Source organism: Cetorhinus maximus, chromosome 14 (genome assembly GCF_964194155.1).
Source record: "Cetorhinus maximus chromosome 14, sCetMax3.hap1.1, whole genome shotgun sequence".
Taxonomy (NCBI): Eukaryota; Metazoa; Chordata; class Chondrichthyes; order Lamniformes; family Cetorhinidae; genus Cetorhinus; species Cetorhinus maximus.
In genome coordinates this window covers 105,209,647-105,230,860 of record NC_135892.1, presented here as the reverse complement: position 1 = coordinate 105,230,860, position 21,214 = coordinate 105,209,647, and the positions used below count along the sequence as shown (strand labels likewise).

General features: G+C 40.8%; 1 protein-coding gene across 1 annotated transcript in view; it reads left to right on the top strand.

Moving 5' to 3' along the window:
- LOC144689906 (deubiquitinase DESI2) overlaps positions 1-21,214 on the top strand; it is a 55,447-nt gene continuing 34,233 nt past the window's right edge. Inside the window, exon 1 of the mRNA XM_078557407.1 lies at positions 1-141. Coding sequence (XP_078413533.1) covers positions 103-141 — 39 coding nt within the window. The 5' untranslated portion in view covers positions 1-102. The remainder of the gene's footprint in view (positions 142-21,214) is intronic.

Sequence of the window (21,214 nt, the reverse complement as noted above, 5' to 3'; positions counted from 1 at the left end):
GATAGCCCCTGGAAGCCGCGGGTTGGGGTGAGGGAGGAGAGAGAGGGAGAAAGCCCAGCCCGCGCCGCCCGCTCGAGCGACTGACCGACTGACCGGGAGAGAATGGCCAACGAGCTGGTGATCCTCAATGTGTACGACATGGTGAGTGACCCCCCCCCCCCTCTCTCTATTACACTCGGGAACTTAACTCAGCGACTAACATTGTGTCTGTGTGTGTGTGTGTCTGGGTGTCTATGTTCAAATAACCATTAATTACCTTCCCTTCAGCTCCGCCTCAGGAAATTTGTCCCTTTGCTGCCAAAGGAAACTCAAGAAATTTGGGACCAAAAAAAAAGTGCAGCAGATCTCAGAGCTCCTCTCCCAAATCCGGTTCAAACCTATAGTTATATATATATATAAATGAAATGTGCACAGACATCATTCGACCCAAAAGGATCTAATTTGCCTGAAGCAAAATAAAAGTCAGTTTTTGTCTCATCTGGATTTTTTTTTAAAAAGAAAAACAAATCTGTGGGTTTTGGAAGTTGAATTCCTCCTTTTCTCTTGAACCAGCGGGGGGGGCGGGGGGTGGGGGAGAAAAAACGCTGCAATTTATTGTCTTATTGTTGACTGGGTTATGATTTGTTCGAATAAAAGCCATAAACTTCACCTTTTCAAACTGTCAGTATGTTTGTCTGTTGCAATGTGGTACAATCGTGAAATGGTTTGCGTGATAAAACCATGGTGGAAATTTAAGCTGAAGTGGAAACTTTCGAAGCTTAAAGAGCCTCGCCTGGAGCTGAATGGCACTTTTTGTTGCAAATTAAAATGTTTCTTTTAAATTATTACTGACAGTGCATCCACTTGTTCAACAGTGAGATTCAGTCATTGCCACTTTGAGTCGAGATAAATTTTAGTTCCTGTTGAATAACTTGAATCTGATGCTTTTTACAAAGTTTAAAGCTCACCCTTAGTGAATTTTATTGAGTGTGACTCAAATAATCCATTTTTTTTCTAACCCCTGTGGGATTACAAATGTATGTAGAGCTACTCAGCATTGTCAACTACTGATCTGGCAGATGGTAGCATATTGGTAATGTCGCTGGACTAGTAATCCAGAGGCTAATGGCGACATGGGTTCAAATCCCACCATGGCAGCTGCAGGAATTTGAAAAATCTGGAATTGAAAGCTAGTCTCAGTAATAGTGACCATGAAACGTATCATTGATTGTCGTAAACACCCATCTGGTTCGCTAATGTCCTTTAGGGAAGGAAATCTGGTCTGTCCAGACCCACAGCAAAGATTCACCTACCCCCTCTAATGGGATGACCTCACCTATTTTGCAAAGATTGAGTCAATGGGATCGGTTTATTGTTGCGATGTGACATGGGTTTAACTGGAAATCTTGTTCGCACTTCCCTTCTCCCAAAGTTTTGCCAAGTAAGTATTGGGGAAAGAATTGCTCTGCCAACATTTAGCAACGTTGTAAATGAATTAGAAAAAACACATGATTGCACTTTCACTACACAGTGAGCAGAGGAACTAATCTACCACAAAGACTAACATGACTTTTAAAAAGTCAGTATTCATCAAAGTGTGTTTTACCCTTGTATGTTTAGTGGGATTGTTCAAAACCAAAGGGAAGGGGTCAGAGACATGGCTTAGAAGTGTTTAAACATCTAAATTTTCTTCTAACAATTCCCATGTGGACTGCTGGATGAGTGCAGCATCAAAGGAGAAGAACATTGTGTTCATACCAAGTTTCCATTCTGACCTGGTTAGGGATTGGAACTTGTAATGTTTTGAGCTACGATGGAATGGCTTTACTTCCAGTGCTACCCCACTATAGTTTATTTTCTCTTCTAGTGCCCAGAAAGAAAGAAAATCTTGAATTTATGTCGCACTTTTCACAATCACTGAACATCTCAAAGCACTTTACAGCCAATCGAGTACTTTTTGTTTGAAGTATAGTCACGCTTCTAATGCAGGAAAAGTGGCGGCCAATTTACATATAGCAAACTCCGACAAAGAGCAGTGTCATAATGACGCATACAATATGCTTTGTGATGTTGTGAGGGATAAATATTGACCAGGACACCTGGGAAGTACCAAGGGTCAGTGGGACCTTGGTGTGCATGTCCACTGGTCCCTTAAGGTAGCAGGACAGGTAGATAAAGTGCTTAAGAAGGCATATGGGATACTTGCCTTTATTAGCCAAGGCATAGAATATAAGAGCAGGGAGGTTATGCTGGAACTGTATAAAACGCTGGTTAGGCCACTGCTAGAGTATTGCGTGCAATTCTGAAATCCACATTCTAGGAAGGATGTGATTGCACTAGAGAGAGTGCAGAGGAGATTTACCAGGATGTTGCCTGGGCTGGAGAGTTTTAGTTATGAGGAGAGATTGGATAGAGTGGGGTTATTTTCCCTGGAGTAGAGGAGATTGAGGGGGGACATAATTCAGGTGTATAAAATTATGAGGGGCATAGATAGGGTAGACAGGAAGGAACTTTTCCCCTTGGTGGAGGGATCAATAACCAGGGGGCATAGATTTAAGGTAAAGGGCAGGAGGTTTCGAGGGGATGTGAGGAAGAATTTTTTCACCTAGAGGGTGGTGGGAATCTGGAACTCGCTGCCTGAAAGGGTGGTAGGGGCAGAAACCCTTATAACATTTAAGAAGTATCTGGATGTGCAATTGCCATGGCATACAAGGCTATGGGCCTAGGGCTGGAAAATGGGATTAGAATAGTTAGGTACTTGTTTGACCGGTGCAGACTCGATGGGCCGAAGGGCCTTTTTCTGTGCTGTAGACCTCTATGACACCAGGGATAACTCCTCCTGTTCTTCGAAGTAGTGCCAAGGGATCTTTTACATTTACCCGTGCAGGCAGATGGGGCCTCAGTTTAACACCTCAGCCGAAGGACGGCACCTCCAACAGTGCAGCACTGCACAGGAGTGTCAGCCTTGATTTTTGTATTCGAAGTCTGGAGTGGGACTTGAACCAGGAACCTTGTGATTCAAGTGAGAGTGCTACCAACTGAGCCACTGCTGACACAAGGAATTCAGTTGCCATATCAGTTGAATATCTTGAAACTTAGACCAGCAAGGGTGCAGCTAATATGTTGCTTTTATTACCGAGATGACTCTGCAGCAAGAATGCAAAATAAATAAGGGTGTGTTCTTGCCCCCTCACAAGGTGATTTGTTCTTCACCTCCAAGCAAAATATTCCTGGGCATAAACACAAATCTGGCAGTGTTTGTTGTTGATCATGTGCAGGCTCAGTAAGGACAGTTCTTAATGGGTTGCTGTGCAGGGCCTACAGCCTATCCTGTCCAAGGATATGATGGTGAAGTTGGATTGTGATTTAGGGGAAACCTCCATGTGAAAGAACATGCACGTGTCATTTGGTTAAAGTTAAGCTCTTGACTTTTAAGCAAATGTTTATCATGTGTTACTGCCGGTTTCAGAATTACCTGTACTTGGGCACCTGTGTGATTTCAAGCAGCCAATCTAGGTTACAAATGTCAATGCCTTCCAAGTATAGGGACAATATTGAATGGTAAATATTTGGAGTACAGTTTTGTTTTGTACAGTACAGTGTCTCAAATCCAGTTGTCTGAAAACTGGGCATTTTTTAGAATATGCCATGCATCAATTTTAATTGAGTAAAATTAAAAAAAACCTAATTTACCTGGACAGTTTGGCTAGGTGCCGCTCACATTGGCGTGGTGTGGCGCCTGACTAGTTATCCGCTTCATGCACCGGTCTATTCCCACGCTCTGAGCGACCCTTGATCCCACCCAACCCAGCTTAGCCCAAGCTGCCCAACCTGAAACCTGGCAAGATCCGAAATCCGGCACAGCCTCAGTCCCAAGGTTGCCAGTTTGGAGACACTGTACTGTACATTAAACAGTTTGTGCAGTAAAATAATAGGCACATTGTAACTGAAACCATTTTTGCAAAATTGAGTGGGACATATTTTGCTGTACATACTTTTGCAAATCAAAATTACCGTTTTATTCTGGATGAGTAATGGCTACGCAGTTTCTAGAGTTAGTTCACCTTAAAATTTTAAAGTTTATTTTAGTGCTTGAGTCACTCATTTGTTCCGCTAAAAATTGGCAGAAAGCTTGTTGTGATTTTTTTTTTTGAATACAAGAATGACCCATCTTTAATTGTCATGGGTGAAATACTGTGCAATGGGGAGATGATAGCCAGTGGTAATGTCACCTGGACTAGTAATCCAGAGCCCGAGCTAATTCCCTGTGTAACAGGTTCAAATCCCACCGTGACAACTGGTGGAATTTAAATTCAATTAATAAATATGGAATTGAAAACTAGCCTCCGTAAAGGTGACCATGAACCACCATCAATTGTCATTAAAAACCCACCTGGTTCATTAATGTCCTTTAAGGAAGGAAATCTGCCATCCTGAGCTGGCTTGACCTACATGTGACTCTAGATCCACAGCAATGAGGTTGACCCTTAACTGCCTTCTGAAATGGCCCAGCAAACCACTCCGTTTGAGGGTAGTTTGGGAGGACAGCAAATGCTGACCTTGCCAGCCACGCCAATATCCCGTCAAAAACTCAAAATTAGCTGCATAATTCCCATATTCTTCACTTTAAGGTAACATGCATTCAGGTGCTGTTGAACTTTTGTTCCACTGATGTCACCAGTCCCCGAATATGTCCTGTAGTTTTTTTAATTTGACTGAATTCAGAACACAGGCAGTCACATCATGTTGCAGTAATTCTGCAATGTAAACATGTTATAAGTTACTTGAGTGAAACTCTGTCGAAAGTATAGTGAGAATATTGTGATTGGATTTGGATCCTGCACCTTCTACGTCAGAGGTGATTTTTGTAACTCAGACCATTTCTCATAATTTTACTCTTTTTTTAGCTTGGTGATAGCCACATGGTGCACCACTTATCCACTAGGCAGTGGGCAAGAAGGTTGCTGGCTTGACTCCCAAGGCTGTGCTGAGTTGATTTACCTCATGGTATGGGACGAGAATACCACTATAACACCAGTAGAGTTAAGTAATCAAGCCAGGGCTTCTGCTCTGCGTCCCCATTTGGAAACATCTGGTAAATGGATATCTGTGGAAGTCGTGAGATAAGGGCTCAGTTGAGATTTAATAGCCTCCAAATTATTCAGTAGTTCTTGGTGCTCAGTCAAGATGAATGGCTATTTGGGTGAGGGCGCAGAGAGCTGCCAGGGTTTATACACTGTGGCAACAGTCCATGTTTTTCCAAGGGGCAAAGAAATAAGGAGAAAGAATTGGAGAGAAAGTTGAGCATTTCCTAGCACTTGAACAGATTATTTGCTACATTTTGGCATTGAGTAATAAATTGTGTCATAGACAATCTAGCAGCCATGTTGGCTGTTCCTTGCATTATAATTCAAATATCTGGAAGCAAATCAGTAATGCTTGGCCAGTCTGAGAACAATCTAGATGTATATGCTGCACATCAACATTTCAGACGCATTGCCCGTAGTGTTCAAGATGTGTTTTCTAACCATAGTATAAATGAGACAACCCCCTTGTTTTGTCTTTCTCAATGTTTCCAATTATATCTCCAGTTATCTGCTGTACGGCATACTGGCATCAGAATACATAGTCCGTGCAGATATGTGTTCCTGTGGAGAAAAATTCCATAAAATTGCAGTGTGTTTAAAAAGTCTTTTATGGAATCAAAAGTTACAACATAGATGACCATTGCTTCTGCCTGAACTGTGCTGGTTCTAGCTCATCAACTTGGGTTACTTAAGCTGATCTCATTTCACCGTCCTTTCTCTGTATATTCGTCTCTCTCAACTACTTGTTTAATTCTCTTTTTAATAATGGGAAAAGTGGCATAGCGGTTATGTTACTGGACTAGAAATGCAGAGTCCTGGACTAATAACCCAGAGACATGAGTTCAAATCCCACCACGGCAGCTGGGGAACGTAAATTCTTCTTTTATTCATACATGGGGTGTGGGCTTCGCTGGCTGGGCCAGCATTTATTGCCCATTCCTATTTGCCCTTGAGAAGATGGTGGTGAGCTGCCGCCTTGAACCGCAGCAGTCCATGTGGTGTAGGTACACCTACAGTGCTGCTACGACGGGAGTTCCAGGATTTTGACCCAGCGACAGTGAAGGAACAGCGATAAATTTCCAAGTCAGGATGGTGAGTGACTTGGAGGGGAACTTCCTGGTGTGTTCCTTTGGTGTTCCTATGTGTCTGCTGCCCTTGTCCTCCTAGGTGGTAGTGGTCGTGAGTTTGGAAGGTGATGTCTGAGGAGCCTTGGTGAATTCCTGCAGGGCATCTTATAGATGGTACACAATGCTGCTACTGTGCGTTGGTGGTGGAGGGAGTGAATGTGGTGCCAATCGAGTGGGCTGCTTTGTCCTGGACGGTGTCCAGCTTCTTCAGTGTTGTGGGAGCTGCACTCGTCCAGGCAAGTGGGGAGTATTCCATCACACTCCTGACTTGTGCCTTGTAGATGGTGGACAGGCTTTGGGGAGTCAGGAGGTTAGTTATTCATCACACGATTCCTAGCCTCTGACCTGCTCTTGTAGCCACAGTATTTATATGGCTAGTCCAGTTCAGTTTCTGGTCAATGGTAACCCCCCCCCCGCCCCACAGGATGTTGATAGTGGGGATTCAGTGATGGTAATGCTATTGAACATCAAGGGGCAATGGTTGGATTCTCTCTTGTTGGAGATGGTCATTGACTGACACTTGTGTGGTGTGAATGTTACTTGCCACTTGTCACCAAATGGCTGGATATTGTCCAGGTCTTGCTTCGTTTGGACATGGACTGCTTCATTACCTGAGGATCATCGCGAATGGTGCTGAACATTGTACCATCATCAGCGGACATCCCCACTTCTGACCTTATGATGGAAGGAAGGCCATTGATGAAGTAGCTGATGATGGTTGGGCCTAAGACACTACCCTGAGGAACTCCTACAGTGACGTCTTGGAGCTGAGATGACTGGCATCCAACAACCATAACCATCTTCCTTTGTGCTAGGTATGACTCCAACCAGTGGAGAGTTTTCCCCCTGATTCCCATTGACTCCAGTTTTGCTAGGGCTCCTTGATGCCACACTTGGTCAAATACGGCCTTGATGTCAAGGGCAGTCACTCTCACCTCACCTCAGGAGTTCACCTCTTTTTGTCCATGTTTGAACCAAGGCTGTAATGAGGTCAGAAGCTGAGTGGCCCTGGTGGAACCCAAACTGGGCATCAGTGAGCAGGTTATTGCTAAGCAAGTGCCACTTGATAGCACTGTTGATGACTCCTTACATTACTTTATTAATGATCGAGAGTATACTGATTTGGTGGGGGGGGGTGTAATTGGCTGGGTTGGATTTGTCCTGCTTTTTGTGTACAGGACATACCTGGGCAATTTTCCACATAGCTGGGTAGATGCAAGTGTTGTAGTTGTACTGGAACAGCTTGGCTAGGGACGTGGCTTCAGTACTATTGCCGGAATATTGTCAGGACCCATACCTTTTGCACTATCCAGTGCCTTCAGCTATTTCTTGATATCACGTGGAGTGCATCTTGTATTACTATACTTCAATAATTCAATAAATCTGGAATAAAATACTGGCATTAGTAGTGGCAACCAGGGCACTACCAAATTGTAATAATTACCCAGGTATGCCCTGTCCATGGAAAGCAGAACAGATCCACTCCAGCCAATTACCACCCCATCAGTCTTCTTTCAATCATCAGCAAAGTGACTGAAGGTGTTGTCGACAGTGCCTCGGCCGGTGGGCACAGACTGCTTCACATCTGGAATTGTGAATGGAACTGAAGACTGTGCAATCATCAGCAAACATCCCTACTTTTGACTGTGTGATGCAGGGAAGGTGATTGATGAAGCTGCCAAAGACTGCCTGTATGTACTTGCATATAAGAGTCATAACTTTCGAACACTGGGGACTAAAAGAAAGAAGATCACCTTTACCTGAGTCATTGTGTGCGGGTGGGATGCGTTCACCAAATCCTTGTCCGGTCCCCCTCTCTTTACTTTGGGATTTTTGGCATTGGCTGATTCCTTCTGGCTCAGCTCTGCTTCCCCACTCCCTGTGTGGCTGCACCACTTCTACATAGAAGAACTATCAGAGTTACAATCAAATTCCCCACTTTCAGCATATAATAGCTTTGAAATGGTGGGATTCTCATGTATACAGATACATCCAGTAGGTGCCATGACAGTTCAAACTATAAGGAACTGTCAGGGCTCATTCCCTATAGGTATAGTTTATGTCTAGGAATGTACACTCATGGGATGAATATCTCTATAAGTGAGACTGGCTGAATAATTTCTGCTTGAAAAGTGTCAGTGAATAATCCAAATGAATAGAGTGATTTGTTATTTCTTTGTGACACATTGTTCATTGCGCACATTTACAGTAATGAATGGAGCTGTTATGGCATTGCTCTTGATAAAGATTTGTTTTGGAACACTATTAGACAATATGGAAAGCAAAAGGTATATGAGCTGCACATAAGTTACATAAAGAAAGCTGTATACTCTGCACACACTATTTACGTAAAAATCTGGTAATTAAAACCCAAATTAAGAATTTAATTTTGAACATTGTTATCTGCTTATTAACATTACTGGAGGTTTCGCCAAGTGTTACCAGCTCCTATTCCCGATTCTTGAGTACATTGGAGTTCCTAAGGAGAGCAATAACATAGAGGTATTGATGAACAAAATGCAATCTTATCTAGGTGGCCCTAGACTTAATTCTTTGTGTTATATGCACATTTCTGGTGGCTCCATCATTTTGTTCAGCTAGAGGCATGGGATGTTTTTGTAGCCAGTGTGTTGGGAGTTCCAAGTAGCTCAGGGCCAGTGTTTTTTTGAAGAAGAGTCTTACGGACTCGAAACGTTAACTGTATTCCTCTCCACAGATGCTGTCAGACTTGCTGAGTTTTTCCAGGTATTTTTATTTTTGTTTTTGTTTTGGATTTCCAGCATCCGCGGTTTTTTGCTTTTATCTTAGTGTTTTTTTTAAATGTATTGAGTCCCGATTGGTATCAATTACCCATACCTATATCTCATTGGTCAGGGTTACGACCAATCTCCCACTTCACAAGCTGATGCCTCTGTGAGTGAAATATGTTGCCTCCCTATCTCTGTCATCTCCTCCAGCCCCAAACCCTCTGAGATATCTGTGCTCATCTAATTCTGACCTGTTGAGCATCCCTGATTTTAGCCGCTTCGCCATTGGTGACCGTGCCTTCAGTTGCCTCGGCTCCAAGCTCTGAAATTCCCTCCCTGTACCTCTCCCTCACTTTTCTCTTTTAAGACACTCTTTAAAACCTACCTCTTTGACAAAGCTTTTTGTCATTTGACCTAATGTCTCCTTATGTGACTCAGTGTCATACTTTGTTTTATAGTGCTCCTGTGAGGTGCCTTGGGACAGTTTAATTACTTTAAAGGTGCTAAATATAAATATAAGGTGTTGGACCAATGAAGCAAGAGGATATTTGGGATAGACAAGCTGAAGAAATTGCACCGAGCAGAGATGCACTGAAGGTTTTCAGAAAAGTATTAATATAGATACTTGTATTTTAATGATCTTGTAAGGCTGACAAAAATCTTCTGTCCCAAGATTGACAGTATGGTGTAATAAGTCATTCTCTATTATTCACACCATGGGAGATTGGCTCTGATTTAGCTTTGGTTATGTTTTGAAAATAAAGTTGGTTGATACTGAATCTAATGGTGATTAAACTGAGTGATTCTGTTGTAGCGTAGTTTGTCTCTTATGCTATCTTGCCTAATTATGTTTCTCTTCAAGTGAGTTGGTCAAATTTAGTGGTCTTCCCAAATGACGTAACAGTGATTTACTCCCTCCTTCCTGCTCTTCAGTCATCCCTCTATCCATGCAGTGATGTGACCTTTTTCAGTACAGTAGCCCTTAATGTTCATAATTTCTTATCAAATGCTTTTTGAAGATCCAAATAAAAACCTTTCAGTGCATTCCTGTTGTCAAGATGTTCAATAAATTGCCCAAAGAAGTTTTATAAAATTGGTTAAGTATGACATCTTTCTAAATTCACAAAGACCCTATGACTAAATCTTTTTTGAATGTTCATTTATGCTAATCGTTATTATGACCATGAGCAATTTGCCCATTATTGATGTGAGGCTAACTGATTAGTTATCCGGCATTCTGTTCCTTCTAGATCTTTGTTACAATTTTCTTTTGGAAAGAATGTCATAAATTTGGTTTGTTCCTCCTGCTGGTTCATCACTCCCTTCAGTACCCTTGAACTGTAAACCTGACTTGCTAGCACGCGCACAGACCATTGATAATTACCAAAATATCAGTGAGGAAAGAAATATCTAGTTGGAACTGCCTATGAACAAACCTGAGGAGTGGAAAGATGATGATGTGCCGCCAGAGCTTTGCTATGGTTATATTCTACATAGATTATTCTTGGATGCTAAATTAGGAGGGTTTATAAGTGCAGGAGGTGTAATAGAACAGAATGGAAACTTTGGGCAGCTCTGTAGTACTGTGCTACCTCATGTCTACATGATTCTTCAAATCTCTAACCATGTGTTTTTGAGTATGTTGGACTTAGCTGAGTGTTTACTGGTAGTGGTGTGAGGGGAATTTTCAAGACAGTAATGTTGGCTCTAAAGCAGTACTGTAATAACTTATTTGTACGATATGTGACTCCAGTCCCACAAATTGTTCATGGTTATGAGCAAATGCACCGAGCTCTTATATGCGTAGTAGCTCAAAAGCCACGTTTGTTGCGGGAGAAAGGCTGTGCAGATCAACAATTAGATAATGTAGGTCGAGGGCTTAGGCTGCTTCCTAACATCGGGGAGTAAATACTCAGCAGGCCTGGCAGCATCTGTGGAGCACAGAAGATTAAGGAGTGATTCAGTAGGGTTATTCAATATCATGAAGGGTTTTGATAGAGTCTTTAAGGAAAACTGTCTCCAGTGGCAGAAAGGTCAATAATCAAAGTCATAGACTGAAAGTAGTTGGCAAAAGAACCAGGGGTGAAATGAGAATTTTTCTTTTACATGGAGGTTGTTTATGGCTGGAAAACACTGCCTGAAAGCAGATTCAGTGACAAAGCTTCAAAGAAGGGGAACAATTTGCAAGCTTATTGGAAAAGGGCAAGGCATTGCGACTGTTTATTTTATCAGCTCTTTCAAAGTGCCAGGGCAGGTAGGATGGGCTGAACAGCCTCCTTCTGTCCTTTATCATTCTATATTTAACAATTCTGCCTCGTGATCATTGTGAATAATGCTTACAAGTGGTACGAGGACAAGGGGACACAGATTTAAGGCTTTGAGCAAGAGTTGCAGGGGGTTGTGAGGAAGAACTTGTTTACACACCTAATGGAACTCGCTGACTACGAGGGTGGTGGAAGCAGAGACAATGAATGATTTCAAAAGGAAATACATTTTCAAGGGAATGAAAGTGATTGGATTGCTCTACAGAGAGTTGCTATGGACTTGGACTGAATGCTCCTTTTTTTTTCATGGGATGTGAGTGTCGCTGGCAAGACCAGCATTTATTGCCCATCCCTATTGCACTTGCGAAGGTGATGGTGAACCTTTTCTTGAACCGTTTTCAGTCCATATGGTGTTGGGACACCCACAGTGCTATTAGGAAGGACCCTATTACTCAATAATTCTACTTTCAACTGGCGATGTTCTTCTACCTCTGAGCCCCTACCTCCTCTCTTAAGTCCAATAAAGTTCTAGTTAATGAAAACCTGATTTAGAAAAATGATAGCTTGGCTTTCCTTATTTTACAGGATTTGAAGTTGTAGAAAAGGTAGAAATTGAGTTGCCACCTTTGTCCTTCCCCTTATTTTCCTCTTCAATTATTTTCCCCAGAAGAGCTGTTTCCTATCATGCAGCTCTCTTCAGCTAGTAAGGTGGAATATACCACAGTATAATGCTTGATGTTAAACTGATGCTTCTTCCTTTTTCTCCCCTTCCCCATGATAATCTGGACTCTTTTCATTTCAGTTGAACCTGTTAACTGGGATTTAAAATTTGCCGTTTTGTTGAAACACGCATGTCTGTCTGTGGAGGCTCCGCTGTTCACTCTGTGTGAGTCAACATGTTGTGCTGGTTGAAATTTTATCTACTAATAGAATTCTGTGTGTTCATGAGACCCAAGCAAATGCATGCATAAACTTTTTTAACTATCCTTTTTCCTTTTCAATATGATGTGTTTTCAGATTTAGTAATTAGTATAAGATCCTATTATTTGACTGGAACAATGAGAATCCTAATGATAAAGGCAATTGTTGGAATTTATGTTTCATGTCAGAGAAGGACGAATGAAAGTACATGTGGTTATTATAATCAAATTGAGCAATATTGAGAAATGCTGCTGGATAGAGATCAGACAGGAAATAGAGTCCGTTACAAAATTAATCAACACGGTGACTATTTGTGAACAGGAAAACCTGGGCTGTATGAGAAATTACGAACCTTGCACGTCACTACAGTCTGCTGTCATAGAAACCATATGTATGTGTAGCCCTGTGCTAGATCTATCCAAGTGCTGTTTCCTATACTGAACCTGGAGTCCATCATTAATGGACAGGATCACTTTGAAAAGCTTGTGGGTAGTAATGGATGGTGGTTCCCATCATTTTGGACTGGGGTTTCTATCTAAAGCAATCTGCTTTAGATTTACCTTCTTACCTTAAAAATACCAAATATTCCAGCTTATTTGAAATTGAGCACATTGCAATTCAAAAATTGTCTCATGCCTCCTTAGGCTACTTCTGTTTTCAGTGCCAATTGTTCCCATCTCTCTTAGTGTGCTTCTGGAAACTAATGTGCTTTATTAGAACTATTACTGAATCTTGAATTCTAAGCGCACAGTATTTTTTTTCCAAAAGAAGGCAGCTTTGTAAAAAAGTAGATGCTTATGTACCAAAGTATGCTACAGGCATTCGGATGATCCAAGGATTAAATTGCCTAGGACTGTAATTTGAATCCTGTGATTAAATTACAGCTTCAATCTCGCTTTCTACCATGTAGCACTTCTATAAAATAATCTGAATAAATTAAAACTGTTTATGTAATAACAATTTGCATTCATATAGCCACTTCAGTGTAGAGAGACATCCCACGGCGCTATGCTGAAGCCTAATCACAAACATGGGTGCGAGTTCAAACATGATGATAGGGGACTTAAATTTAATATATAGGTAGGTCTTAAGGTGGAGAGGCAGAGCAATTATGGACCTAGGTGGCTGACGGGACAGACAACATCAGTGGATGTAGGGGGAGGGATAGACATGAGGCCAAAGCCAGAGTAACAGAGTTCTTGGAGGGGACATGGGGATGAATGGTTTGGGGGATGAAGGTTACAACATAAGGGAGGAATAACATGAAGGAATTCGAGCATAAAGAGGAGAATTTTAAATTGGAGACATCGGAAACCAATAAAGGTAGGTCAGATGAAAGTATGACATTGGCAGCAGTTTTGAATTAGCTGAAGATTAGAATGTGGAGGGTGTGAGGCTGACCATGAGAACATGGCAATAGTTGAGTCTAGAAGTTATAAAAGACATGGATGATTATTTCAGCAGCAGATGGGCTGAGGGTTTTTTAGTCATTCCCAGGACGTGGGCTTCACTGGCTGGGCCAGCATTTATTGCCCATTCCCAGTGGGCAGAAGTGGATAATATTATGGAGGTGGAAGTAAATGGTCTTAAATGATGAGAACGATATGGGTTCAGCTCAGCCCAGGGCGAAATACAATGTCAAAGTTGACAATAGTTTGCTTAATATGGATAGCAGCCAAGGAGAAAGATGAAATTGATGGCAAGGTTGCAGCGGCAATGGCTTATTCTAGTTCTAAAAATAACGACAAATAGTGTTGCAGTGACATTGATTAAAGATTGTGAGCAATTATTCTGATGGCATTGATGAGCAAAATGGTTTCACAATTAACAGGAAACGTCAATATAGAGAATAATGGATCCCAAAAATTGTTTGTGAAACGGTCATCTTATTGAGGATTTGAGTCATTTCTATAAGGAATTCAGAACCAATTTGCAGAAAATAAGGACCTGAATCCTGCTCACTGAGTTGTTTCTGTAATGACGCATAGTTTATTTGTAGAAACCTACAGTTCCTGATGTGCCTTCTGTTTACATAATAGTATATTAGTAATTCAGTCATTTTGTGTTTGGACAACAAAAATCACAAGCAGTGCAAACTACAAGAATCTTTGTAAACCGTACAAGAGGCTGATTGTTACATGGCTTTAGTTTGAAGGAAGAGAACTGAACTGCATATCTCTTGCAAGTTCTAATTCGTATATTGCAAGTGTTTCGTTAATTTTTTTTCAACGCATTGGGCATTTTAAGTGTGAAGTGTGCTATGTATGGTGGAATTAGGTTCTGCTGTTGGAAAGTTTTAAGTCAGAAAAGACAATCATGTGCATTCCTTGCACAGATGACTTGTTGTATCCAACACATTCAACCTTCTGAGGACATGTTCCTCAGAGTTTCTCACTCTTTCTCCACCCCAAACTTTTCTCCTCAGAAATGTTAAATTGGGCAAAAATGAATCATACAATTTTTACTTGATGCCTTCCGTGGTCATAATTGCTCATAAATCATTTCATGGCATATTCAGTCACCCTAATCTGTATACATTTTTAACCTAAATCTTGCGCCTAACCAGGTATTCTTTTAATTTTTTTTGTTAAATGGGTGATTCTGAAAATGGTTGCATTAGCAGTTTGAAGGATGGAGTCTTAATTGTGGCGAGCTAAAGTACAACTGAGACCTGGAATATTTTCCATCAGTTTTAACAAACGCTGGAAGTAGAATATTTGGGGAGGTAATTGTAGAGGAGGAATTGTTTTTGCAAAATTGAGGGTAATTCCAAACCGATATATCATTGGATCGTGATGGTGTATACCCTAGATTGTTAAATACAGTCAGAGATGAAATATCACAGATTCTGGTCACAATTTTAAAATTCTCTTTACATATGCAAATTATGTTGTTAGATTGGAAAATAGGCTATACAAGTTTGTTCAAGAACAGAGAAAAAGATAAACCAGGTGACTGTTAATTTACTGGGGTGACTTTTAGCCAGCATGTAAAAATGCGTGGACTAATCAATGACAGCCAACACAGATGGATTAAAGGCAAATCATGTTTAATAATTTTTTTTAAAAATGTAGAAATGACACATTGGATAAATAAAGTACAGTAGATTTAGTTAATGTAAATTTTTGGGAAAAATTCCATAAGGTTTCAAGGTTTCTAGTGTTGGAAAATGGGATTAGAATAGTTAGGTACGTGTTTGACTGGTGCATACTTGATGGGCCGAAGGGCCTTTTTCTGTGCTGTAGACCTCTATGACTATGAAACCTGTTAGGAAACTTTGGGTGTAAGGTCTGAGGAAATGTGGTACCATGGATAAAACAGAGTCAAGTGACATTACAGAGGTGGTAGTAAACAGGTAGGATTTCTGGGTTCGTAGGCATAGCCTCTTTAGGTTTGGATGATTTATGTAGGTGACAAAATATTTTTGATATATTGCTAATAAAGTGTCAGTATTACCAAGTATAAATTTGAGAAGTGTACACATTGAAGATATCTTTGGGACAATGTAACGCTAACAATTCCATTGAATGAACCCATATGCACTGACTTAAGCTACAACAGCTTATGAACCTTCTACTTAGTCGCTTGAAATGGGTGGCCTAGCTGTCACTAATTATTTCTGAGACAAGTAGTGAAGATAATCACTAGGCCTGCCATAATTCTGTGTAAGATTGTGGTTTTACAGTTCACCACAAGACATAAGCCTGACATTATTACCCTTGAACCTATACTTATCCTATATTAACCTGATGCATCACAGCAGATAAATATCAGGAAGACTGAAACGGTTGCCTTTGGACCCTGCCACAAACTCCGTTTCCAAGCCATCAACTCCATTCCTCTCCTTGGCAACTGTGCAGTTGAACCAGATCATTGACAACCTTGGTGTTATATTTGACTCTGAGATGAACTTCTGACCACACACATGCCATTGCCAAGACCGCCTATTCCACTTCCATAACATTGCCCAATTTCGTTCTTGTCTGAGCAGATCTATTACTGAAAGCCCCACAAATCATCAATTCCAAAATTGCTCAACTCTATCATCCTAGTGCAAATCCAGCTAATGAGGTTGTATAAAATAAAATGGGAATATATATCAAGAACTGGCATTCTGTGGCACGTAAACTGCATATGGTATTACCAATGCCATTCAGTGCACTTTACGCTCTGTAGAGCCGCATTCCCTAACATGTATCCTATATACACAGATGATATATGCAATAGTACTTATATTTTGAGTTTAAAAGAAATGTTTGAGTGTGGGATGTTGCATTTGATGGTCAGGTGATTTGCTCCTGTGGTATCTTGTTTTTTTTTCCCAAACTAAATGCCGTACGACCAGGAATATTCTTTAATGGAAGAATTGTAATTATAATTTTAATGCAACTGACAATCCACAACCAATGATCAGGTCAAAACCCTGCAGTCCTGGCACATCAAGTCATGAATGGTGTTGGACAATTAAACAACTAATAGGAGGGGGAAGCTCCATGTGCTAATAGAATCCAAGCCAGTTGGTGAAGTCAAAACCAAGACAGAGTTTTTCTTTATTGAGAGAATTTATTGACTTTGAGTCTCATAGACTCCCTCTCCGCTTCTTCCTACCCGTGTGTGTCAGTTGTGCCCTATATATATGTGCCCAAAATACTTAATTAAACAATGCCTTTCACCTGTGTACCTCAACAATATAATTAACATACTATCAACACCATAAACATCCCCATCCTGAACGAGAGAAGAGCTCAGAACAATTGGCAAAAGACAAGGTTGAAGCATTTGCAGCCATCTTTAGCCAGAAGTGCCAAGCATATGATCCATCACAGCCTCCTGCGGACCCCACACCATCACAGATCTCAGACCTCTGCCAATTATATTCACTGCACATGATATAACAAAACAGCTGAAAGCACAGGATGCAGCAAAGACTATAGGTTCCTACAAGCATCTTGGCAGTGGTGCTGAAGACTTATGCTCCAGAGTTAGCCACACCTCTAGCCAAGTTATTCCAGTGCAGCTAGAACCAGTACCTTCGAAACTCAGGAGCTCCAGCACCTGAAGGAGCAAGAGCAGTAGATGCATGGGAACAACATCAACAAGTACCCCACCAAGTCTCTCACAATTCTGATTGGAACTATATCGTTACTGGGTTAAAATTCTGGACCTCCCTACCCAACCACACTCTGGATGTAACTACACCACCATGGATTGTCACAGTTCAAGAAGATGGCTTAACCAACAACATTCCCTAAGTTGTATGGCTGCATAGTAATCGTAAAACTGCAACATGGGACTAACGAGCTGCACCCAACAGTGGCCCCTTTAAGATGCAGACATGTGTAATCATGCAGCCATCTTAAAGGGTCCACAAAGTCCACCTTCAAGCCCGCAACCTCTACTCTACTACCTAGAAGACAAGGGCAGCAGATGCATGGGAACAGCAAGTTCCCCTCTAAGCCACACAACATTCTGACTTGGAACTATATTGCCGTTTCTTCACTGTAGCTGTGTCAAAATCCTGGAACTCCCTTGCTAACAGCACCATGGGTGTTCCGACAACACATGACTGCAAGAAGGCAGCATGCCACCACCTTATAAAGGGTAATTGGGGACGGGCAATAAGTGTTGGCCGAGCCAGTGACACCCACATCCCATGAACAAATAGAAAAAAGCGCATTAATCAGGTTGTGCTCAGCAAAGGGACATTATAGGGAACATTACTCACTACCACAGTTTCAAGGGCAGCTAGGAATGGGGAATAAATGTGGGCCTTGCCAATAACGTCCACATGCCATGAATGAATTTTTAAAAAAAACTTGGAGGGATTTTGATTTCATTAATTGTTTTTTAGGATCTGCATGGTTTGGGTGGATGTTTTATGTGCATCAGATTTTCCATCAGTAACTGTAGAATTAAAATCTGCTTTTGATTCTTTATGCATCATATTTTTGATGTGCTACATTTTAATATGTCTCAAATTTTCTTTTACTGATTGTCTTATTTTTCTATATTACTCTGTGTTTTGCCGGAAAGAAGTAAGGAACTAACTTATGTAGTGTCTTTCATATGCGGACATCCCAAGTGCTTCACAACAAAATAAGTATTTGACAAATGTAATCATAGTTGCAACGTAACAAAGTACAACAGAAATTTTATGCAAAGCTAGATCCCACAAACTACAATAAGGTAAATGACCACATCATCTGTTTTTGGTGGTGTTAGTTGAAGGATTAGTGTTGGCCATGACACCTGGCGAGCTCTGAGGCCCTTTGAAGAGATTCACTAAAGATTACCCTGAGAGGGAAAATGGGACCTCAGTTTAACATCTTATCTGTAAAGCAACATCTCAGACAGTGCTGCACTCCTTCCGCACTGCACTGAAGTGTCGGCATGGATTTTGTGCTCAAGTCTCTGGAGATGGTCTTTAACATCACTTTTTGACTCAGAAATGAGAGTGTTACAGTTGAACCAAACGTGCTATTTGTAAGTATTCCTGTGTAGTCTTTGTAGGAGGTTCTTGTACTGAACGGGTTCTCCGCTTTTCCTAGAATTTATTGTTACAGTTCTCATTCTGTCACTACTAATCCTGTTCAGTTTATCATAAAACAGCCTTGCCTCTGTTCAGGATTTTGGAGACTGCTGAGACAAAAAGCCAATGCGTTTGGGTCATTTAGCCACAACAGTCTTGTGTGCTGCTCCTAGGTCTCAAAATGTTATTTTCTGTTGCGAAGCTGGCATTTTTATCCATTTTCATCTGCTTTTATGGTTGCATGTGCCATTTGTGACTTCCAAATTGTTCACTTGTATCTTGTATAAAATTATGAATTTTTAAATTGTGCTGGTGCTTGTGGAGGGTGTTATGAATTATCTTACTAAATGTTTGCTTTCTATTTGAGTCGTTTTTATTAACTTGATTAAAGAAGGATGAAAACTTACTTCAAAAAGTACCTCTCCCCTTCCCCGTTCACTACATCTTTTTTTTAAAAATAGATCCTTCACAACAATAGTGACTGCACTTCAAAAAGTAATTAATTGACTGTGAAGCAGTTCGAGGTCTTGATCAGATACAGTATAATTGTGAATTCTGCTTGTTTAAGAAACCTTCTGTGCAGCATTTTCAATCTCATGGATACCTACCATTTTAGGTCCTTGCATTCTTTACGTGCTGCTCTTGTTAACTAAGCTATATTAATGCTTTGCATATGTTCTAGAGCAGCTTTTCTTGTTTATATATGAACTTGTAATTTGAGCAAGCCTGCCAACCGTTACACCACCTAGGATCTCCTGCCAGTCTGAAATTCTGTCTTCTGTTAATATCTTGAGCTATTTAGGGAGGAAATCAGAGCTTCCCTGTGACCGAGCTCACCAGAATGATTTGGAAACAGTGCACAGATTTGAAATGGTGGGTCTCCTCAAAGTCTGAAACTACTGAGAGTTTTAGAATAATTAATTACTTTTTGAAGAAGAGGGAGATGCAGTCTGTACCCAATGCATTTTGATTATTATGGGACCTGAATTTGTAAAATAGTAAATAGCATTGCAGACACATTTTGTCAAGTCTCAGTCTGAGTGTTTGTATCGCTATACTGCCAATATAGACAATTGTTTTTATTTTTTCATGGGATTTAGGCACCGCTGGCAAAGGCTGGCATTTGTTGCCATCCCTCTTTGCCCTTGAACTGAGTGGCTTGCTAGGCCATTTTAAAGGGCAGTTAAGAGTCAATCACATTGCTGTGGGTCTGGAATCACATGCAGATTTCCTTCCCTCAAGGACATTAGTGAAGCAGATGGGTTTTTACAACAATTGATGATATTTGAGACTAGCTTTATATTCCAGATTTATTAATTGAATTAAAATCCACCAGCTGCCATGGTGGGATTTGAACCCATGTCCCCAGATAATTAGCCTGGGCCTCTGGATTTCTAGTTCAGTGACGTCCACCTCTATGCTTACGTTTCCCCAATGCAAAATGCCTATTATAAATGTTGCATTATATCCTGTGTTATCCTGATTGAAAAAGAAAATAGTGCATTTAAGTAGATGACTTATCTTTCGTTTGGGGGGGAAAAAACTTAGTATGGCAGTTCTTATTCTAGGGTGTGGAAGATCCATTCATAATGTTCATTCTAAAGTTGGGTGCAAGGAAAGCCATGGTATTTTGCATTGAAAATTTAGCTGTGTTACTGACATTATGGGGAATTTCTTTAAACAACAGAGCTTGATATGCATCCTGCCACATCCTCGCAACTTGCCAAAGTGCTTCACGCTTTGAAATGTAGTCGCTATTATATGGCAAACACTGCACCTCATTTCTGTTCAAGGTCTCATAAACAGCAAATTAGATGATTGACCAGAAAAAATTTGGTGGACATTGAGGGAGGGGTATTGGCCGTGGCAATGGGAGGACTTACTGCTGTTGTTCAAATAGTGGACTGTAATCTTTCAAAGGCAGCAGGGACATCCGGCAATACAACACACTCAGTGCTATGTTTGAATGGCAGCCTTTTTTTAATACACAGTAGAGAGTGAAATATAAGACTGCTATTTTAAAGTGTGGAATGAACCATCGATGCTATATAGAGTGGAATAAAATATATATCTCCATTTGCAAGGGTGGAGAATTTACTTAAGAACACTCCCAGATTGCCCTTCCCTTTGTTATGATTGCTTTAAATTAAATTGGAGGGAGATAGACTTTTACATGATACTTGCTGATTACACATGTATACATGTGATGTGGCTGGGGCTTGCTCTATATTTAAGCTTCTGCTCACTGCATTATGAGTACAGTGCTTCTTGATTATGTTTGCAACATTGGTCTGTTTGGAAACAGCATCACAAGTGCGGTACAAAAGGAAAATACTGCTGATGCTGGAAATGTGAAATAAAAACAAATGCAGGAAATACTCAAAGTCGGGCAGCATCTGTGGAGAGAAAATAAATTCATGTTTCGGGTCTTTTGTCAGTTCTGATGAAAAGCCATCGACCTAAAATGTTAAGAGTTTCTCTCCACAGGTGCTGTCTGACTTGCTGAATATTTCCAGCAATTTTTGATTTTATATCAGAAACTCATACCCAAAACATAGTG